The 21,696-nt window shown below is 37.3% G+C and overlaps 1 protein-coding gene across 3 annotated transcripts in view; it reads right to left on the bottom strand.

Moving 5' to 3' along the window:
- pde1cb (phosphodiesterase 1C, calmodulin-dependent b) overlaps positions 1-21,696 on the bottom strand; it is a 315,596-nt gene that overhangs the window by 63,277 nt on the left and 230,623 nt on the right. For all 3 annotated transcript variants that reach the window (XM_061941990.2, XM_072912884.1, XM_072912885.1), the window contains 2 exons: positions 10,306-10,446; positions 5,382-5,482 (listed from right to left, as the gene is read on the bottom strand). In XM_061941990.2, coding sequence (XP_061797974.1) covers positions 5,382-5,482; positions 10,306-10,446 — 242 coding nt within the window. The remainder of the gene's footprint in view (positions 1-5,381; positions 5,483-10,305; positions 10,447-21,696) is intronic.

The raw sequence follows: 21,696 nt of genomic DNA, 5'->3' as shown, positions 1-21,696 counted from the left end.
GTTCTGATGTTTAAATGTTAGTTGTATGGTTGTGGTTGTGTCTGTGCTTGTGTTTTTCTTCTGTTGTTTTTGGGTATGTTAAGAAAGCAATGATGCACTGTGCCCAAGACAAATTTCCCCGCGGGGACAATAAAGTTGAACCTTGAACCTTGAACCTTGATATATACTATCAGATATATACTATCATCATAATACAGTCATCACACAAGATAATCACATTGAATTATTTACATTATTTATAATCCAGGGTGTGGATGTAAGTGTCAAAAAGACAGCCAAAAGAGTTTGATATGAGAATAAATCTAAAGTTAAAATATAGGGTAGAAATGCACCCATTTGCAGGAAATGTAGTCTTGATTTTCAACATTTTCTTTCAAGGCTTGCATGTCTACATTAAAACATTCTTCTTCATACTGCATTAATATATGCTACTTTTAAACTTTCATGCAGAGAAAGAAATCACAACTAAAAGAATCACTCATTTTTTCATACGGTGTTGATGTGGAAATGTTTGCCTCGGCATTTTGATGGTGTGGACGTGTGGCACCGGACGGAGATAAGCGTCTCGACAGACGTCACAATATTTGAACAATGATGACGAAAACTGTTTTCTCTGTCGTGTCCGTGTGTCAAAAATTGTTATGCGCTTATTTTTAGGGCCCGCATGGCCCATTGCATAAGGACTCCCAAAGGGAGTCCTTATGCAATGGGACATAAGGACCTATTGAATTTGTAAGGTTTTATTATTATTCTTTATTATTATTATACCGACCGCCTCTTTGAGCTGTAATTTGACCCACTTAACATGCTTCAAAACTCACCATATTTGACCCACACATCAGGACCTGCGAAAATGGCCTTTTAATGAAAAAACCGAACCCCAAAACTCAAAATTGCGCTCTAGCGCCCCCTAGGAAAAAAAAAACTAGACTGCCTGTAACTCTCACTAGGAAGGTCGGAGAGACATGAAACAAAAACCTCTATGTAGGTCTGACTCAGATCTAGATTTCATAATGTACATTCTCAGGCTAAAATCAACAGGAAGTTGGCAATTCCCCCTTCAAGACAAAAAAGTACTAAAAACAGTCACTTTTGCCTCTTTGAGCTGTATTTTGACCCCCTTAACATGCTTCAAAACTCACCAAACTGAACGCACACATCAGGACTGGCAAACATTGCGATCTAAAAAAAAAACCTAACCCCAAATCTCAAAATTGCGCTCTACTGCAATTTTTTAATAAAACGCAAAAAAAACTGCTCCTTGGAAGAAAAAAATGACAAAACTGCCTGTAACTCCCACTGGGAAGGTCGGAGAGACATGAAACAAAAACCTCTATGTAGGTCTCACTTAGACCTACATTTCATAAATTGACAACCCCCAGCAAAAATCAACAGGAAGTTTGCTATTCCCCCTTCAAAACACATTTTCTGTAAAAACCGGTCACCTTCCTTCAAAAACGATCTCCTCTGAGCGCGTTTGTCGTTTCGCCTACAAACTAACACAGGAGAGAGATTGAACCCTTGTGATTACAATGAGAGAAGCGCTTTTTTTCTAACTGCTGCGGTTTTGATTTTATGACCCTTCAAAGACCCGCTGCGCTGATGCTGCTGCGCTGATGTTTTTTTAAGATGGCTGCTTAAAAGCAAGAAGCACCAACGTGCCCACACAATGCAGACAAGGTAGGTACACTAGACAAAAGTCTTGGGACACTTCAGACTAAAAGTAGATAAAAGTATTGGGACACTTATGACTATCACTGGACAAAAGTATTGGGACAGTTAGGACTAGCACCTGCCAAATACGCGGGCCCGACCAATGCTGCTTGCAGCTTTAATTTTATTTGATTTTGTGCGTGGCATAGATTTGTTGTGTGCAGAGGACGCTTAAACAGTGCGCAATTGCACAGGCGAGCACCTTAGAGGGAGCGTTGCTCGCACGGCTGCGCTAGCATCACAGCTAACGTTAGCCATGCTGCTACCTCTCTGCTCGGGGAGGACGTATACGTATGTGACGTATGTCGTGACAGTATGTGACGTATGACGTGACAGTATGTGACGTGTGTAAGAAGGTGCGCTCGCTGTCTGTGAGAGGGAGACACAGGAAAGAGTGAGAAGAGCCTGTCGTGTAATGCCAGCAGCTAAAAGCAACTGCGTGAGAGAATTGTGGATGTGTTGAAGGTGTGCTGGAAAATGCGGAACGGAAATTAGGGAGCAGCAGAAAAGTGGAATGTATTATTTAGATGGCTGCGTTGGAAAACACGGACCGGAGTTTTTTTTTAAAAACTGGATCTGGATCGGCATTTTCCCATGCCTTGCCGATACGCATTTTTTGGCAAATATCGGCGGCCGATCCGATCCAAATATCGGATCGGGACATCCCTAATCTCTATCCTCCTTCAAAACCGCACTAAAAGAACACCTCCAGGCAACTTCAACCCTAAGCTAACACCCTCCCTTCCTCATAATACCTCTTCGGATTGTAAATAATCAAATGTAGATACTTATTCTTATGCTTTCTGATCTCTCTCTCTCTATGTCCACTACTTGCTGTACATATCCTACCAAGTCAGACCTACACTGTTTCAATGTCCATTTCTCTGATGATACAATTGTTGATGACTGAAGTGTTGATATCAACCAAAACCTAACCCCCCTCCACATCCCACACCCCGGATTGTAAATAATGTTAATAATTCAATGTATATACTCTGATGATTATCTTGTGTGATGACTGTATTATGATGATAGTATATACTAGTGATGGGTCCGGCAACACCGATGCATCGGCGCATGCGTCGAGCTCATAGAGCAAAACCCTGTGTCGGTGCGCGTACCGCTTTTAGAAAGTCACGTGACCGATCATGAGCTGTTTTGGTCACGTGACCGATACGCCAACTGTGTCGCACTGACGCCTCCTCTGTGCCCTGTGAGCGGCTCTTTTCTACAGCCGGAGAAATAATAACTAAGAAGAGAAATCGTCTAAAATGTAATACGTCGGAAAAACTTTTTTTTAAATTTTTTTTATAAAAATGTGTAAAAAATAAAATTAAAAAAATACCCAGTCTACAATCATCCACAACACGTTCTCTTAGATTTCCATGTTATGATACATGTTCACATTATTTATTGACTGTATCTAAAAAAGATACAAATATATTTTTATTTAAATGAAGATATGAAATAATCCTAAATGAAATACAATGACTTGGTTTATATTATTGTATATACTAGGGCAGGGGTCACCAACGCGGTGCCCGCGGTCACCAGGTAGCCCGTAAGGACCAGATCAGTCGCTTGCTGTCCTGTTCTAAAAATAGCTCAAAGAGCAGCACTTACCAGTGAGCTGCCTCTATTTTTTAAATTGTATTTATTTACTAGCAAGCTGGTCTCGCTTTGCTCGACATTTTTAATTCTAAAAGAGACAAAACTCAAATAGAATTTGAAAATCCAAGAAAATATTTGAAAGACTTGGTCTTCACTTGGAATAAGCGGTAGAAAATGGATGGATGGATGGGTCTTCACTTGTTTAAATAAATTCATTTATTTTTTGACTTTGCTTCTTATTACTTTTAGAAATACAATTTTAGAGAAAAAATACAACCTTAAAAATTATTTTAGGATTTTTAAACAAATATACCTTTTTACCTTTTAAATTTCTTCCTCTTCTTTCCTGACAATTTAAATCAATGTTCAAGTACATTTATTTATTTTTCATTGTAAAGAATAATAAATATTTTAGCTTCTGTTTTTTCAACGAAGAATATTTGTGAAATATTTCTTCAAACTTACTATGATTAAAATAAAAAAAAAATGATTCTGACAAATCTAGAAAATCTGTAGAATCAAATTTAAATCTTATTTCAAAGTATTTTGAATTTCTTTTACAATTTTTGTTCTGGAAAATCTAGCAGAAATACTGATTTGTCTTTGTTAGAAATATAGCTTGGTCCAATTTGTTAAATATTCTAACAAAGTGCAGATTGGATTTTAACCAATTTAAAACATGTCATCAAAATTCTAAATTGTATCTTAATCAGGAAAAATTACTAATGATGTTCCATAAATTATTTTTTTTATTTTTTCAAAAAGATTCAAATTACGGTAGTTAGTTTTTCTCTTCTTTTTGTCGGTTGAATTTTGAATTTTAAAGAGTCGAAATTGAAGATAAACTATGTTTCAAAATTTTATTTTCAATTTTTTTCGTGTTTTCTCCTCTTTTAAACCGTTCAATTAAGTGTTTTTTTTCATCATTTATTCTCTACAAAAAACCTTCCGTAAAAGGAAAAAAAAAATGTACGACGGAATGACAGACAGAAATACCCATTTTTTTATATATATAAATGTATTTATTTAGCTATTCTTGTTTAAATCACACTTACGTGTAACTTACAAATGACAATATATGTATTTATTTAAGTGTGTATCAAACTGGTAGCCCTTCGCATTAATCAGTACCCAAGAAGTAGTTTTTGGTTTCAAAAAGGTTGGTGACCCCTGTACTAGGGCATCAAATCAGTGTCAGTTGAGTCGGTCCATAGGTTGCCTGTAGGGATTTTTAATGTCCAGCAGATGTCAGTATTTAGTGACACAGTATCGACACAGTATCAATACAGTTTTGCAATGTGTCGAAAGGCTTCATGACGCCTCATCAACCCATCACTAATATCTAGTCATGTTGTTGTATTTATATTATGCAAAGGGGTGGTTATCATTAATAACTGGGGTGAGAAAAAACCTCTTTAAATATATGACATCTTGGTTGCACAGCTGTGCCTTTGTAGTGCACAAGAAAGCTACCACTGTAGGCTTTGACTTTGTGGATCATTTCTAGTCCATACATTTATTTCCAACATTCAAGGTGGTGGTTATAATCATTAGCCGGTCTAAGGAGGAATCTCTTCAAATATACAACAAGTCTTGGTTGAGCACCTAAGCATTTGTTTGTGCACAAAAAAGCTAGTAGTAGGCTTTGACTTTGCAGATTATTTCTAGTCATTTTCTTGTATTTCTATTATGTGAGTGGTTATCATTAATAACTGGGGAGAGGGAAAACCTCTCATCCCTGCATCTGGTGCATTGTTGGCGGTGGTGGTGGCAGCAACTTAGGAGACTTCCAGAGAAGTAGTGTGAATGTGTTTGCACGTCTAAAAAGAAGCATAAAAGTAATCATCTCTTTAAAAACCAACGAGCCGTAACAAAGACCAAGTTGACCCGACACCGTGTTTGTTTCACTAGTTTAGTAGTTCTATCAGCTCTTCTGTCCTTTCCTTTTTGTTATTTCTGCCCTCGGAGGCAATTCCCAGCGAGCATGTAAAGAACCTTGAGCCGTTTACGAGGGCATCAATCTTCTCGGAGCACTTTGGATGTTGATGTTGTGTTACCTGGTCTGAATGTGGAAGTTGTTTGTTGTCCCCGTGTGCTCGTAGTCGTGCACGGCGGCTGCGAAGATCATGGCGAAGATCTCCAGCTCGGTTAACCAGTGCTTGGAACCAAGAAGGGAAGACAATGAAAGAGTTAAACATGAAGGAGAAAAGAGGAGGAAAAGAAGGTGGAACAGCATTCAGTTGATTAGTTGCCAAATATATAGTGGTGGTCAATTACAGTGGTGGTCAAAAGTGTAAAGAACATCATGTCATGGCTGGCTTGACTTTACAATCATTTCTACAATCATTTGTGATGTAGTGATTGGAGCACATACTTGTTGCTCACAAAAAACATTCATGAAGTTTGCTTCTTTTATGAATTTATTATGGCTCTACTGAAAATGTGAGGGTCAAAAGTATACATACAGCAATGTTCATATTTGCTTACATGTCCCTTGGCAAGTTGACCTGCAATAAGGCGCTTTTGGTAGCCATCCACAAGCTTCTGCTTGACCACTTGACCACTAAATTGCTGCACTTCAGCTAAATGTGTTGCTTTTCTGACATGAAAAACTTATTGGGGTGTTACCATTTAGTGGTCAATTGTAGGGAATATGTACTCTACTGTGCCATCTACTAATACAAGTTTCAATCAATCAATCAATCAAAGGAACACTGACTTCCGCTGCCCCTTAGAAAGGTGGGAAAAAGGTCAACGTTGTGGGGGGGGTTTGGATGAGTAAAAAAAAAGGTTTGGTCTAAGACAGTGACGTGCAGTCACTAGAGCAGTGGTTCTCAAACTTTTTTGTCATCCCCCACTTTGGACAAGGGGGAGTTTTCAAGCCCCACCTGCCCCCATCACCCCAACAGAGCACTAATGCCAAGCTTTAACATTTTCAAATTCATTGAACATCAAGTTGTATACATTCAAACTCAATAACATAAAATAACATCAAGTTCTATAATAAATAAAATAACTGTGCAGCTGTGGTATAACTTGCATCAAGTTCAATAATAAATAAAATAACTTCCATCAAGTTCAATAATAAATAAAACAAAAGTGTTATAACTTGCATCAAGTTCAATAATAAATCAAAAACAGTGTTATAACTTGCATCACGTTCAATAATACATCAAAAAAAGTGTTATAACTTGCATCACGTGCAATAATAAATCAAAAAAGGGTTATAACTTGCATCAAGTTCAATAATAAATCAAAAAAAGTGTTATAACTTGCATCACGTTCAATAATAAATCAAAAAAAATGTTATAACTTGCATCAAGTTCAATAATAAATCAAATAAAAGTGTTATAACTTGCATCAAGTTCAATAATAAATCAAATAACTTGCATCAAGTTCAATAATAAATAAAAAAAAGTGTTATAACTTGCATCAAGTTCAATAATAAATAAAACAAAAGTGTTATAACTTGCATCAAGTTCAATAATAAATAAAAAAAAGTGTTATAACTTGCATCAAATTCAATAATAAATCAAATAACTTGCATCAAGTTCAATAATAAATCAAAAAAGGGTTATAACTTGCATCAAGTTCAATAATAAATCAAAAAAAGTGTTATAACTTGCATCACGTTCAATAATAAATCAAAAAATTTTTTATAACTTGCATCAAGTTCAATAATAAATCAAATAAAAGTGTTATAACTTGCATCAAGTTCAATAATAAATCAAATAACTTGCATCAAGTTCAATAATAAATCAAAAAAAAGTGTTATAACTTGCATCAAGTTCAATAATAAATAAAACAAAAGTGTTATAACTTGCATCAAGTTCAATAATAAATCAAAAAAAGTGTTATAACTTGCATCAAGTTCAATAATAAATCAAAAAAAGTGTTATAACTTGCATCAAGTTCAATAATAAATCAAATAACTTGCATCAAGTTCAATAATAAAAAAAAAAAGTGTTATAACTTGCATCAAGTTCAATAATAAATAAAACAAAAGTGTTATAACTTGCATCAAGTTCAATAATAAATCAAAAAAAGTGTTATAACTTGCATCAAGTTCAATAATAAATCAAATAAAAGTGTTATAACTTGCATCAAGTTCAATAATAAATCAAATAACTTGCATCAAGTTCAATAATAAATAAAAAAAAGTGTTATAACTTGCATCAAGTTCAATAATAAATAAAACAAAAGTGTTATAACTTGCATCAAGTTCAATAATAAATCAAAAAAAGTGTTATAACTTGCATCAAGTTCAATAATAAATCAAAAAAAGTGTTATAACTTGCATCAAGTTCAATAATAAATCAAATAACTTGCATCAAGTTCAATAATAAATAAAATAACTTCCATCAAGTTCAATAATAAATAAAACAAAAGTGTTATAACTTGCATCAAGTTCAATAATAAATCAAAAAAAGTGTTATAACTTGCATCACGTTCAATAATAAATCAAAAAAAGTGTTATAACTTGCATCAAGTTCAATAATAAATCAAATAACTTGCATCAAGTTCAATAATTTAAAAAAAAAGTGTTATAACTTGCATCAAGTTCAATAATAAATCAAAAAAAGTGTTATAACTTGCATCAAGTTCAATAATAAATCAAATAACTTGCATCAAGTTCAATAATTTAAAAAAAAAAGTGTTATAACTTGCATCAAGTTCAATAATAAATCAAAAAAGTGTTATAACTTGCATCAAGTTCAATAATAAATAAAACAAAAGTGTTATAACTTGCATCAAGTTCAATAATAAATCAAAAATGTGTTATAACTTATACTTCCCGGTGAATGACACAGTGTGTGCCCGTCAGATTTTTGTTTCTCTGCAGGCGCTGGCTCTGGCTCGACGACCTTTGAGGTGCGAGTCACAAATGTATATATTTGTGTAATTGTGATCCACACATTAGCCTGCTACCCATCCGCGCGAAAGTTAGTTCCGCTTAGCCCCGCCCCCATTAGTTACTGTTGCTATGTCTGTCAAACTTTCGCTCCTACCGAGAAATTTAAAGCCTACAGTAAAAATAAGTACCGGTAATTTCCATGTATTTATATAGCGGATTTCATAGACAGAATCACAAAGTGATTTACAGTGTGTATAGAAAATGAAAGCATAGTAAAAAAAAAATAATCTAAAAATATAATAATTTAAAAAAAAATTTAAAGTGAAATTTCCTCTCGTTCCTCGATCCTGTCATGTCTCTATTCCCCACCAGTGGGGCGCGCCCCACACTTTGAGAAATGCTGCTTTAATGTGTGTGTGTGTGTGTTGTGTGGGGAGTATCAAGAAGAAATGGAGCAAGATGACGTTTTCCCCTGCGGTGTATTTCCTGCTGAGGGCCTTGTTTATGAATGACCTGTTGATTGTTGATTTAATGAGAGTCCGGAGGGCTTACGGAATGATAAATGCTCTTCTCCGGCTCTCCGAGGAGAGCTTCCAGCAGCAGTAATGTGCTTCCATGCACCAAAGGGAAGGCGACATGTGGACAGCTGTCATGGCCGCCTTATTAAGGTGATGAAATAAAAACAGAGGAAGCAGGGCTGGCTGGAATTCAGCGTTGGAAGAGAAAGCTAATACTGTTTTTGTTTTGTTTTGTTGGAGGGGTGGCTATTTGACAAAAAACTAGGATATAAATGATAAGTAAAGAATAAGATGCAGATTTGAACTTTACGGTACATCTACAGGTGTGTGTGTGTGTGTGTGTGTGTGTGTGTGTGTGTGTGTGTGTGTGTGTGTGTGTGTGTGTGTGTGTGTGTGTGTGTGTGTGTGTGTGTGTGTGTGTGTGTGTGTGTGTTGTATTTCTACCCTTCTTGAGACATCAACAAGGAAAAGTACCTTCCATATGAGGACCGGTGAACAAGTTAGGACTGAAATCATGGTCCCATACGAAAAACCATTGCATAAATACAAACAAAAAATTTAAAAAAAACAAATTAACTAAAAGCTTACCTTTTTTATATTTGCATAGTATGTATATATTATAAGACCCTTCTTAAAACCCATTTTTATTCACTGGCTTTTAACCCAGCATGAGACTTTGAACTGTTTTTAGCTTTTAACTTTTTGAATTGTTTTTAACTTTTAAACTGTTTTTATTTAACAAACTGTTCTTAGGGTAATTTATATTTGCTTTTTAAATGTGTATTTTTATTTCTGTTTTAAATCTTATTTTTTAGTCTGTCCTTTGCCTTCATTTCTTTGTGGTGTACAGCCCTTTGTTTTTCAACTGTGCTTGTTTTTAAAGGGCTTTATAAATAAAGTTGGTATGGTATGGTATGGTATATATTATTAATGTTGTAAATACATATCCTTATATATCTAGAAAGGGTGATCCTTTGGCACTCAGCATCAAGGGTTGGAATTGGGGGTTAAATCACCAAAATTGATCCCCGGGCGCGCCCACCGCTGCTGCTCACTGCTCCCCTCACCTCCCAGTGGGTGATGGAGGGTGATGGGTCAAATGCAGAGAATAATTTCGCCACACCTAGTGTGTGTGTGTGACAATCATCGTTACTTTAACTTGACTTTTTAAAGAGGTAGGCATTTTTCCGAGGTCTCAAGAAGGTAACAAATACAAGAACGTGTGTGTGTGTGTGTTCTTGTATTCATCCTTCTTGAGACACCAACAAGGAAAAGTAGCTTCCATATGAGGACCGGTGAAAAAGTTAGGACCAAAATCTGGTCCCAATACAGAAAACCATTGCATAAATACAAACAAAAAATAAATAAATAATAATAATTAACTAAAAGCTTACCTTTTTTATATTTGCATAGTATGTATATATTATTAATGTTGTAAATACACTTCTTTATATATCTAGAAAGGCTGGTCCTAAAGAGGGAGGCATTTTTCTCAGGTCTCATGAAGGTAACAAATACACAAAAGTGTGTGTGTGTGTGTGTGTGTGTGTGTGTGTGTGTGTGTGTGTGTGTGTGTGTGTGTGTGTGTGTGTGTGTGTGTCTACTCACCACCATGCCAGTCTTCAGTAGCAAGTAGTGCACGGTCTGTGTGACATCAGCAGCATGCATCAAGTTGTGGTAGGGGTTTTTATGCTTGCTGTATCCTACTTCCAGAGCCTCCACAAAAGACACCACTGCAGAAATTGGGATCTGGTAGCAAAAAAAAACAAAAAAAAACACAACATTTTGCACCTTTTTTGTTCTATGGTGATGCCATACAGAAGAATAGTTTCACAGGATGACAATCAATGTCTCGTTACAGCAGGAAATTAAAAGTACTATTGTTAATTCCTACAAAAACATTATTCAAAGATCTTGTATGTGACAGGAGCAATCAGCTACTTTCAAAAGGAAAAGTGCAGACACTAGACAAATGTTCTACATTATGACATAAAATTGTGATTTTCTGTTTTTAAGCAGTTACTGCAAAACAACAACAACAGTAAAGTAGTCAGATATCCGACATATGACAAGTGTGATCTGCTGTTTTAGGGCTCTACTGCAAAAATGCTTCTCAGCGATCCTCTATGAGAGGAGCACTCAGCATTTTTAACTATATTGCAATATAGTCAAAGATCTTCTGTACGACAGAAAAATAGTCCAAGATCCTCTCTCCATGATGGGAGCACTCTTCACTTTCAGAAACACTTGTCAAAGATCCTCTGTATGTTTCCATCTAAACCAAAGAGGAGTTGAGCCGGTGTAACATGGTGAATGAGCTGCTAGTTCAACTCCATTTCACCAAATGTCCCCCACAGCAAGCGAGGCTGCAGTTGTAAAATGGATTGTGCATATTTAGGCTGTGATTACGTATTCATGCAAGCTTCATTGCTGCCATCATTTACCAGCACGCCACCTCACTTGAAGTGGCTATGAGGTGCAGATCAAAATGAGCTTCACAGAACACTGCAAAAGCAAGAAAAATTAAAGCTGCAAGCAGCGATGGACGGGACCGACTTTGACGGCACATACAATCCAAACCGGAGCAGTAATTCAAACTCTTTGGTCAACTTTTGATCAGAAGGGTTCAATCTCTCTCCTGTGCTAGTTTGGAAGTCGACACGACAAACGCGCTCAGATGAGATAATGTTTGAAAAAAAGGTGACCGGTTTTTACAAAACCTTTGTTTTGAAGGGGGAATTGCAAACTTCCTGTTGATTTTTGCTGGGGGTTGTCAATTTATGAAATGTAGCTCTAAGTGAGACCTACACATGTATCTAAGACATTCCTACTGGAAGTTACAGGCAGTTTTGTCTGAGTTTTCTTCCTAGGAGCACTTGTGTCTGTGTTTTCTTCCTAGGGAGCGCTAGAGCGCAATTTTGAGTTTTGGGGTTGGTTTTTTTTTAATCAAATCGCAATTTTTGCCAGTTCTATTGTGTGTGTCCAGTTTGGTGAGTTTTGAAGCATGTTGAGGGGGTCAAATTACAGCTCAAAGAGGCAAAAGTGACTGTTTTTACTAAAATTTTGTTTTGAAGGGGGAATTGCCAACTTCCTGTTGATTTTTGCTGACGGATGTCAAAGTATGAAATCTAGGTCTAAGTCAGACCTACATTGAGGTTTTAGTTTCATGTCTCTACGACATTCATACCGGAAGTTACAAGCAGTTTTGTCTGTGTTTTTTCCTAGGGGGCGCTAGAGTGCAATTTTGAGTTTTGGGGTTGGGTTTTTTTTTTAATCAAATCGCAATTTTTGCCAGTCCTATTGTGTGTGTCCAGTTTGGTGAGTTTTGAAGCATGTTGAGGGGGTCAAATTACAGCTCAAAGAGGCAAAAGTGACTGTTTTTACTAAAATTTTGTTTTGAAGGGGGAATTGCCAACTTCCTGTTGATTTTTGCTGACGGATGTCAAAGTATGAAATCTAGGTCTAAGTCAGACCTACATTGAGGTTTTAGTTTCATGTCTCTACGACATTCATACCGGAAGTTACAAGCAGTTTTGTCTGTGTTTTTTCCTAGGGGGCGCTAGAGTGCAATTTTGAGTTTTGGGGTTGGGTTTTTTTTTTTTATCAAATCGCAATTTTTGCCAGTCCTATTGTGTGTGTCCAGTTTGGTGAGTTTTGAAGCATGTTGAGGGGGTCAAATTACAGCTCAAAGAGGCAAAAGTGACTGTTTTTACTAAAATTTTGTTTTGAAGGGGGAATTGCCAACTTCCTGTTGATTTTTGCTGACGGATACCAAAGTATGAAATCTAGGTCTAAGTCAGACCTACATAGAGGTTTTAGTTTCATGTCTCTACGACATTCATACCGGAAGTTACAAGCAGTTTTGTCTGTGTTTTTTCCTAGGGGGCGCTAGAGTGCAATTTTGAGTTTTGGGGTTGGTTTTGTTTTTATCAAATCGCAATTTTTGCCAGTCCTATTGTGTGTGTCCAGTTTGGTGAGTTTTGAAGCATGTTGAGGGGGTCAAATTACAGCTCAAAGAGGCAAAAGTGACTGTTTTTACTAAAATTTTGTTTTGAAGGGGGAATTGCCAACTTCCTGTTGATTTTTGCTGAAGGATGTCAATGTATGAAATCTAGGTCTAAGTCAGACCTACATAGAGGTTTTAGTTTCATGTCTCTACGACATTCATACCGGAAGTTACAAGCAGTTTTGTCTGTGTTTTTTCCTAGGGGGCGCTAGAGTGCAATTTTGAGTTTTGAGGTTGGGTTTTTTTTTTTATCAAATCGCAATTTTTGCCAGTCCTATTGTGTGTGTCCAGTTTGGTGAGTTTTGAAGCATGTTGAGGGGGTCAAATTACAGCTCAAAGAGGCAAAAGTGACTGTTTTTACTAAAATTTTGTTTTGAAGGGGGAATTGCCAACTTCCTGTTGATTTTTGCTGACGGATACCAAAGTATGAAATCTAGGTCTAAGTCAGACCTACATAGAGGTTTTAGTTTCATGTCTCTACGACATTCATACCGGAAGTTACAAGCAGTTTTGTCTGTGTTTTTTCCTAGGGGGCGCTAGAGTGCAATTTTGAGTTTTGGGGTTGGTTTTGTTTTTATCAAATCGCAATTTTTGCCAGTCCTATTGTGTGTGTCCAGTTTGGTGAGTTTTGAAGCATGTTGAGGGGGTCAAATTACAGCTCAAAGAGGCAAAAGTGACTGTTTTTACTAAAATTTTGTTTTGAAGGGGGAATTGCCAACTTCCTGTTGATTTTTGCTGAAGGATGTCAATGTATGAAATCTAGGTCTAAGTCAGACCTACATAGAGGTTTTAGTTTCATGTCTCTACGACATTCATACCGGAAGTTACAAGCAGTTTTGTCTGTGTTTTTTCCTAGGGGGCGCTAGAGTGCAATTTTGAGTTTTGGGGTTGGTTTGTTTTTTATCAAATCGCAATTTTTGCCAGTCTTATTGTGTGTGTCCAGTTTGGTGAGTTTTGAAGCATGTTGAGGGGGTCAAATTACAGCTCAAAGAGGCAAAAGTGACTGTTTTTACTAAAATTTTGTTTTGAAGGGGGAATTGCCAACTTCCTGTTGATTTTTGCTGAAGGATGTCAATGTATGAAATCTAGGTCTAAGTCAGACCTACATAGAGGTTTTAGTTTCATGTCTCTACGACATTCATACCGGAAGTTACAAGCAGTTTTGTCTGTGTTTTTTCCTAGGGGGCGCTAGAGTGCAATTTTGAGTTTTGGGGTTGGTTTGTTTTTCATCAAATCGCAATTTTTGCCAGTCTTATTGTGTGTGTCCAGTTTGGTGAGTTTTGAAGCATGTTGAGGGGGTCAAATTACAGCTCAAAGAGGCAAAAGTGACTGTTTTTACTAAAATTTTGTTTTGAAGGGGGAATTGCCAACTTCCTGTTGATTTTTGCTGACGGATGTCAAAGTATGAAATCTAGGTCTAAGTCAGACCTACATTGAGGTTTTAGTTTCATGTCTCTACGACATTCATACCGGAAGTTACAAGCAGTTTTGTCTGTGTTTTTTCCTAGGGGGCGCTAGAGTGCAATTTTGAGTTTTGGGGTTGGGTTTTTTTTTTTTATCAAATCGCAATTTTTGCCAGTCCTATTGTGTGTGTCCAGTTTGGTGAGTTTTGAAGCATGTTGAGGGGGTCAAATTACAGCTCAAAGAGGCAAAAGTGACTGTTTTTACTAAAATTTTGTTTTGAAGGGGGAATTGCCAACTTCCTGTTGATTTTTGCTGACGGATACCAAAGTATGAAATCTAGGTCTAAGTCAGACCTACATAGAGGTTTTAGTTTCATGTCTCTACGACATTCATACCGGAAGTTACAAGCAGTTTTGTCTGTGTTTTTTCCTAGGGGGCGCTAGAGTGCAATTTTGAGTTTTGGGGTTGGGTTTTTTTTTTAATCAAATCGCAATTTTTGCCAGTCCTATTGTGTGTGTCCAGTTTGGTGAGTTTTGAAGCATGTTGAGGGGGTCAAATTACAGCTCAAAGAGGCAAAAGTGACTGTTTTTACTAAAATTTTGTTTTGAAGGGGGAATTGCCAACTTCCTGTTGATTTTTGCTGAAGGATGTCAATGTATGAAATCTAGGTCTAAGTCAGACCTACATAGAGGTTTTAGTTTCATGTCTCTACGACATTCATACCGGAAGTTACAAGCAGTTTTGTCTGTGTTTTTTCCTAGGGGGCGCTAGAGTGCAATTTTGAGTTTTGGGGTTGGTTTTTTTTTTTATCAAATCGTAATTTTTGCCAGTCCTATTGTGTGTGTCCAGTTTGGTGAGTTTTGAAGCATGTTGAGGGGGTCAAATTACAGCTCAAAGAGGCAAAAGTGACTGTTTTTACTAAAATTTTGTTTTGAAGGGGGAATTGCCAACTTCCTGTTGATTTTTGCTGAAGGATGTCAATGTATGAAATCTAGGTCTAAGTCAGACCTACATAGAGGTTTTAGTTTCATGTCTCTACGACATTCATACCGGAAGTTACAAGCAGTTTTGTCTGTGTTTTTTCCTAGGGGGCGCTAGAGTGCAATTTTGAGTTTTGGGGTTGGTTTTTTTTTAATCAAATCGCAATTTTTGCCAGTCCTATTGTGTGTGTCCAGTTTGGTGAGTTTTGAAGCATGTTGAGGGGGTCAAATTACAGCTCAAAGAGGCAAAAGTGACTGTTTTTACTAAAATTTTGTTTTGAAGGGGGAATTGCCAACTTCCTGTTGATTTTTGCTGACGGATACCAAAGTATGAAATCTAGGTCTAAGTCAGACCTACATAGAGGTTTTAGTTTCATGTCTCTACGACATTCATACCGGAAGTTACAAGCAGTTTTGTCTGTGTTTTTTCCTAGGGGGCGCTAGAGTGCAATTTTGAGTTTTGTGGTTGGGTTTTTTTTTTATCAAATCGTAATTTTTGCCAGTCCTATTGTGTGTGTCCAGTTTGGTGAGTTTTGAAGCATGTTGAGGGGGTCAAATTACAGCTCAAAGAGGCAAAAGTGACTGTTTTTACTAACATTTTGTTTTGAAGGGGGAATTGCCAACTTCCTGTTGATTTTTGCTGAAGGATGTCAATGTATGAAATCTAGGTCTAAGTCAGACCTACATAGAGGTTTTAGTTTCATGTCTCTACGACATTCATACCGGAAGTTACAAGCAGTTTTGTCTGTGTTTTTTCCTAGGGGGCGCTAGAGTGCAATTTTGAGTTTTGGGGTTGGTTTTTTTTTAATCAAATCGCAATTTTTGCCAGTTCTATTGTGTGTGTCCAGTTTGGTGAGTTTTGAAGCATGTTGAGGGGGTCAAATTACAGCTCAAAGAGGCAAAAGTGACTGTTTTTACTAAAATTTTGTTTTGAAGGGGGAATTGCCAACTTCCTGTTGATTTTTGCTGACGGATGTCAAAGTATGAAATCTAGGTCTAAGTCAGACCTACATTGAGGTTTTAGTTTCATGTCTACGACATTCATACCGGAAGTTACAAGCAGTTTTGTCTGTGTTTTTTCCTAGGGGGCGCTAGAGTGCAATTTTGAGTTTTGGGGTTGGGTTTTTTTTTTATCAAATCGCAATTTTTGCCAGTCCTATTGTGTGTGTCCAGTTTGGTGAGTTTTGAAGCATGTTGAGGGGGTCAAATTACAGCTCAAAGAGGCAAAAGTGACTGTTTTTACTAAAATTTTGTTTTGAAGGGGGAATTGCCAACTTCCTGTTGATTTTTGCTGACGGATACCAAAGTATGAAATCTAGGTCTAAGTCAGACCTACATAGAGGTTTTAGTTTCATGTCTCTACGACATTCATACCGGAAGTTACAAGCAATTTTGTCTGTGTTTTTTCCTAGGGGGCGCTAGAGTGCAATTTTGAGTTTTGGGGTTGGTTTTGTTTTTATCAAATCGCAATTTTTGCCAGTCCTATTGTGTGTGTCCAGTTTGGTGAGTTTTGAAGCATGTTGAGGGGGTCAAATTACAGCTCAAAGAGGCAAAAGTGACTGTTTTTACTAAAATTTTGTTTTGAAGGGGGAATTGCCAACTTCCTGTTGATTTTTGCTGAAGGATGTCAATGTATGAAATCTAGGTCTAAGTCAGACCTACATAGAGGTTTTAGTTTCATGTCTCTACGACATTCATACCGGAAGTTACAAGCAGTTTTGTCTGTGTTTTTTCCTAGGGGGCGCTAGAGTGCAATTTTGAGTTTTGGGGTTGGTTTTTTTTTTATCAAATCGCAATTTTTGCCAGTCCTATTGTGTGTGTCCAGTTTGGTGAGTTTTGAAGCATGTTGAGGGGGTCAAATTACAGCTCAAAGAGGCAAAAGTGACTGTTTTTACTAAAATTTTGTTTTGAAGGGGGAATTGCCAACTTCCTGTTGATTTTTGCTGAAGGATGTCAATGTATGAAATCTAGGTCTAAGTCAGACCTACATAGAGGTTTTAGTTTCATGTCTCTACGACATTCATACCGGAAGTTACAAGCAGTTTTGTCTGTGTTTTTTCCTAGGGGGCGCTAGAGTGCAATTTTGAGTTTTGGGTTTTTTTTTTTTTTTATCAAATCGTAATTTTTGCCAGTCCTATTGTGTGTGTCCAGTTTGGTGAGTTTTGAAGCATGTTGAGGGGGTCAAATTACAGCTCAAAGAGGCAAAAGTGACTGTTTTTACTAAAATTTTGTTTTGAAGGGGGAATTACCAACTTCCTGTTGATTTTTGCTGAAGGATGTCAATGTATGAAATCTAGGTCTAAGTCAGACCTACATAGAGGTTTTAGTTTCATGTCTCTACGTCAGTCATACCGGAAGTTACAAGCAGTTTTGTCTGTGTTTTTTCCTAGGGGGCGCTAGAGTGCAATTTTGAGTTTTGGGGTTGGTTTGTTTTTTATCAAATCGCAATTTTTGCCAGTCCTATTGTGTGTGTCCAGTTTGGTGAGTTTTGAAGCATGTTGAGGGGGTCAAATTACAGCTCAAAGAGGCAAAAGTGACTGTTTTTACAAAAAATTTGTTTTGAAGGGGGAATTGCCAACTTCCTGTTGATTTTTGCTGAAGGATGTCAATGTATGAAATCTAGGTCTAAGTCAGACCTACATAGAGGTTTTAGTTTCATGTCTCTACGACATTCATACCGGAAGTTACAAGCAGTTTTGTCTGTGTTTTTTCCTAGGGGGCGCTAGAGTGCAATTTTGAGTTTTGGGGTTGGTTTTTTTTTTATCAAATCGCAATTTTTGCCAGTCCTATTGTGTGTGTCCAGTTTGGTGAGTTTTGAAGCATGTTGAGGGGGTCAAATTACAGCTCAAAGAGGCAAAAGTGACTGTTTTTACTAAAATTTTGTTTTGAAGGGGGAATTGCCAACTTCCTGTTGATTTTTGCTGAAGGATGTCAATGTATGAAATCTAGGTCTAAGTCAGACCTACATAGAGGTTTTAGTTTCATGTCTCTACGACATTCATACCGGAAGTTACAAGCAGTTTTGTCTGTGTTTTTTCCTAGGGGGCGCTAGAGTGCAATTTTGAGTTTTGGGGTTGGGTTTTTTTTTATCAAATCGCAATTTTTGCCAGTCCTATTGTGTGTGTCCAGTTTGGTGAGTTTTGAAGCATGTTGAGGGGGTCAAATTACAGCTCAAAGAGGCAAAAGTGACTGTTTTTACTAAAATTTTGTTTTGAAGGGGGAATTGCCAACTTCCTGTTGATTTTTGCTGAAGGATGTCAATGTATGAAATCTAGGTCTAAGTCAGACCTACATAGAGGTTTTAGTTTCATGTCTCTACGACATTCATACCGGAAGTTACAAGCAGTTTTGTCTGTGTTTTTTCCTAGGGGGCGCTAGAGTGCAATTTTGAGTTTTGGGGTTGGGTTTTTTTTTTATCAAATCGTAATTTTTGCCAGTCCTATTGTGTGTGTCCAGTTTGGTGAGTTTTGAAGCATGTTGAGGGGGTCAAATTACAGCTCAAAGAGGCAAAAGTGACTGTTTTTACTAAAATTTTGTTTTGAAGGGGGAATTACCAACTTCCTGTTGATTTTTGCTGAAGGATGTCAATGTATGAAATCTAGGTCTAAGTCAGACCTACATAGAGGTTTTAGTTTCATGTCTCTACGTCATTCATACCGGAAGTTACAAGCAGTTTTGTCTGTGTTTTTTCCTAGGGGGCGCTAGAGTGCAATTTTGAGTTTTGGGGTTGGTTTGTTTTTTATCAAATCGCAATTTTTGCCAGTCTTATTGTGTGTGTCTAGTTTGGTGAGTTTTGAAGCATGTTGAGGGGGTCAAATTACAGCTCAAAGAGGCAAAAGTGACTGTTTTTACAAAAATTTTGTTTTGAAGGGGGAATTGCCAACTTCCTGTTGATTTTTGCTGAAGGATGTCAATGTATGAAATCTAGGTCTAAGTCAGACCTACATAGAGGTTTTAGTTTCATGTCTCTACGACATTCATACCGGAAGTTACAAGCAGTTTTGTCTGTGTTTTTTCCTAGGGGGCGCTAGAGTGCAATTTTGAGTTTTGGGTTTTTTTTTTTTTTAATCAAATCGCAATTTTTGCCAGTCCTATTGTGTGTGTCCAGTTTGGTGAGTTTTGAAGCATGTTGAGGGGGTCAAATTACAGCTCAAAGAGGCAAAAGTGACTGTTTTTACTAACATTTTGTTTTGAAGGGGGAATTGCCAACTTCCTGTTGATTTTTGCTGAAGGATGTCAATGTATGAAATCTAGGTCTAAGTCAGACCTACATAGAGGTTTTAGTTTCATGTCTCTACGACATTCATACCGGAAGTTACAAGCAGTTTTGTCTGTGTTTTTTCCTAGGGGGCGCTAGAGTGCAATTTTGAGTTTTGGGGTTGGTTTTTTTTTAATCAAATCGCAATTTTTGCCAGTTCTATTGTGTGTGTCCAGTTTGGTGAGTTTTGAAGCATGTTGAGGGGGTCAAATTACAGCTCAAAGAGGCAAAAGTGACTGTTTTTACTAAAATTTTGTTTTGAAGGGGGAATTGCCAACTTCCTGTTGATTTTTGCTGACGGATGTCAAAGTATGAAATCTAGGTCTAAGTCAGACCTACATTGAGGTTTTAGTTTCATGTCTACGACATTCATACCGGAAGTTACAAGCAGTTTTGTCTGTGTTTTTTCCTAGGGGGCGCTAGAGTGCAATTTTGAGTTTTGGGGTTGGGTTTTTTTTTTATCAAATCGCAATTTTTGCCAGTCCTATTGTGTGTGTCCAGTTTGGTGAGTTTTGAAGCATGTTGAGGGGGTCAAATTACAGCTCAAAGAGGCAAAAGTGACTGTTTTTACTCAAATTTTGTTTTGAAGGGGGAATTGCCAACTTCCTGTTGATTTTTGCTGACGGATACCAAAGTATGAAATCTAGGTCTAAGTCAGACCTACATAGAGGTTTTAGTTTCATGTCTCTACGACATTCATACCGGAAGTTACAAGCAATTTTGTCTGTGTTTTTTCCTAGGGGGCGCTAGAGTGCAATTTTGAGTTTTGGGGTTGGTTTTGTTTTTATCAAATCGCAATTTTTGCCAGTCCTATTGTGTGTGTCCAGTTTGGTGAGTTTTGAAGCATGTTGAGGGGGTCAAATTACAGCTCAAAGAGGCAAAAGTGACTGTTTTTACTAAAATTTTGTTTTGAAGGGGGAATTGCCAACTTCCTGTTGATTTTTGCTGAAGGATGTCAATGTATGAAATCTAGGTCTAAGTCAGACCTACATAGAGGTTTTAGTTTCATGTCTCTACGACATTCATACCGGAAGTTACAAGCAGTTTTGTCTGTGTTTTTTCCTAGGGGGCGCTAGAGTGCAATTTTGAGTTTTGGGGTTGGTTTTTTTTTTTATCAAATCGCAATTTTTGCCAGTCCTATTGTGTGTGTCCAGTTTGGTGAGTTTTGAAGCATGTTGAGGGGGTCAAATTACAGCTCAAAGAGGCAAAAGTGACTGTTTTTACTAAAATTTTGTTTTGAAGGGGGAATTGCCAACTTCCTGTTGATTTTTGCTGAAGGATGTCAATGTATGAAATCTAGGTCTAAGTCAGACCTACATAGAGGTTTTAGTTTCATGTCTCTACGACATTCATACCGGAAGTTACAAGCAGTTTTGTCTGTGTTTTTTCCTAGGGGGCGCTAGAGTGCAATTTTGAGTTTTGGGGTTGGGTTTTTTTTTATCAAATCGCAATTTTTGCCAGTCCTATTGTGTGTGTCCAGTTTGGTGAGTTTTGAAGCATGTTGAGGGGGTCAAATTACAGCTCAAAGAGGCAAAAGTGACTGTTTTTACTAAAATTTTGTTTTGAAGGGGGAATTGCCAACTTCCTGTTGATTTTTGCTGAAGGATGTCAATGTATGAAATCTAGGTCTAAGTCAGACATACATAGAGGTTTTAGTTTCATGTCTCTACGACATTCATACCGGAAGTTACAAGCAGTTTTGTCTGTGTTTTTTCCTAGGGGGCGCTAGAGTGCAATTTTGAGTTTTGGGGTTGGTTTGTTTTTTATCAAATCGCAATTTTTGCCAGTCCTATTGTGTGTGTCCAGTTTGGTGAGTTTTGAAGCATGTTGAGGGGGTCAAATTACAACTCAAAGAGGCAAAAGTGACTGTTTTTACAAAAATTTTGTATTGAAGGGGGAATTGCCAACTTCCTGTTGATTTTTGCTGACGGATACCAAAGTATGAAATCTAGGTCTAAGTCAGACCTACATAGAGGTTTTAGTTTCATGTCTCTACGACATTCATACCGGAAGTTACAAGCAGTTTTGTCTGTGTTTTTTCCTAGGGGGCGCTAGAGTGCAATTTTGAGTTTTGGGGTTGGTTTTTTTTTCATCAAATCGTAATTTTTGCCAGTCCTATTGTGTGTGTCCAGTTTGGTGAGTTTTGAAGCATGTTGAGGGGGTCAAATTACAGCTCAAAGAGGCAAAAGTGACTGTTTTTACTAAAATTTTGTTTTGAAGGGGGAATTGCCAACTTCCTGTTGATTTTTGCTGAAGGATGTCAATGTATGAAATCTAGGTCTAAGTCAGACATACATAGAGGTTTTAGTTTCATGTCTCTACGACATTCATACCGGAAGTTACAAGCAGTT

Source organism: Nerophis lumbriciformis, linkage group LG03, assembly GCF_033978685.3.
Source record: "Nerophis lumbriciformis linkage group LG03, RoL_Nlum_v2.1, whole genome shotgun sequence".
Classification (NCBI taxonomy): domain Eukaryota; kingdom Metazoa; phylum Chordata; class Actinopteri; order Syngnathiformes; family Syngnathidae; genus Nerophis; species Nerophis lumbriciformis.
The sequence above is the reverse complement of the archived record's forward strand: the minus strand, read 5'-3'. Positions and strand labels throughout refer to the sequence as shown.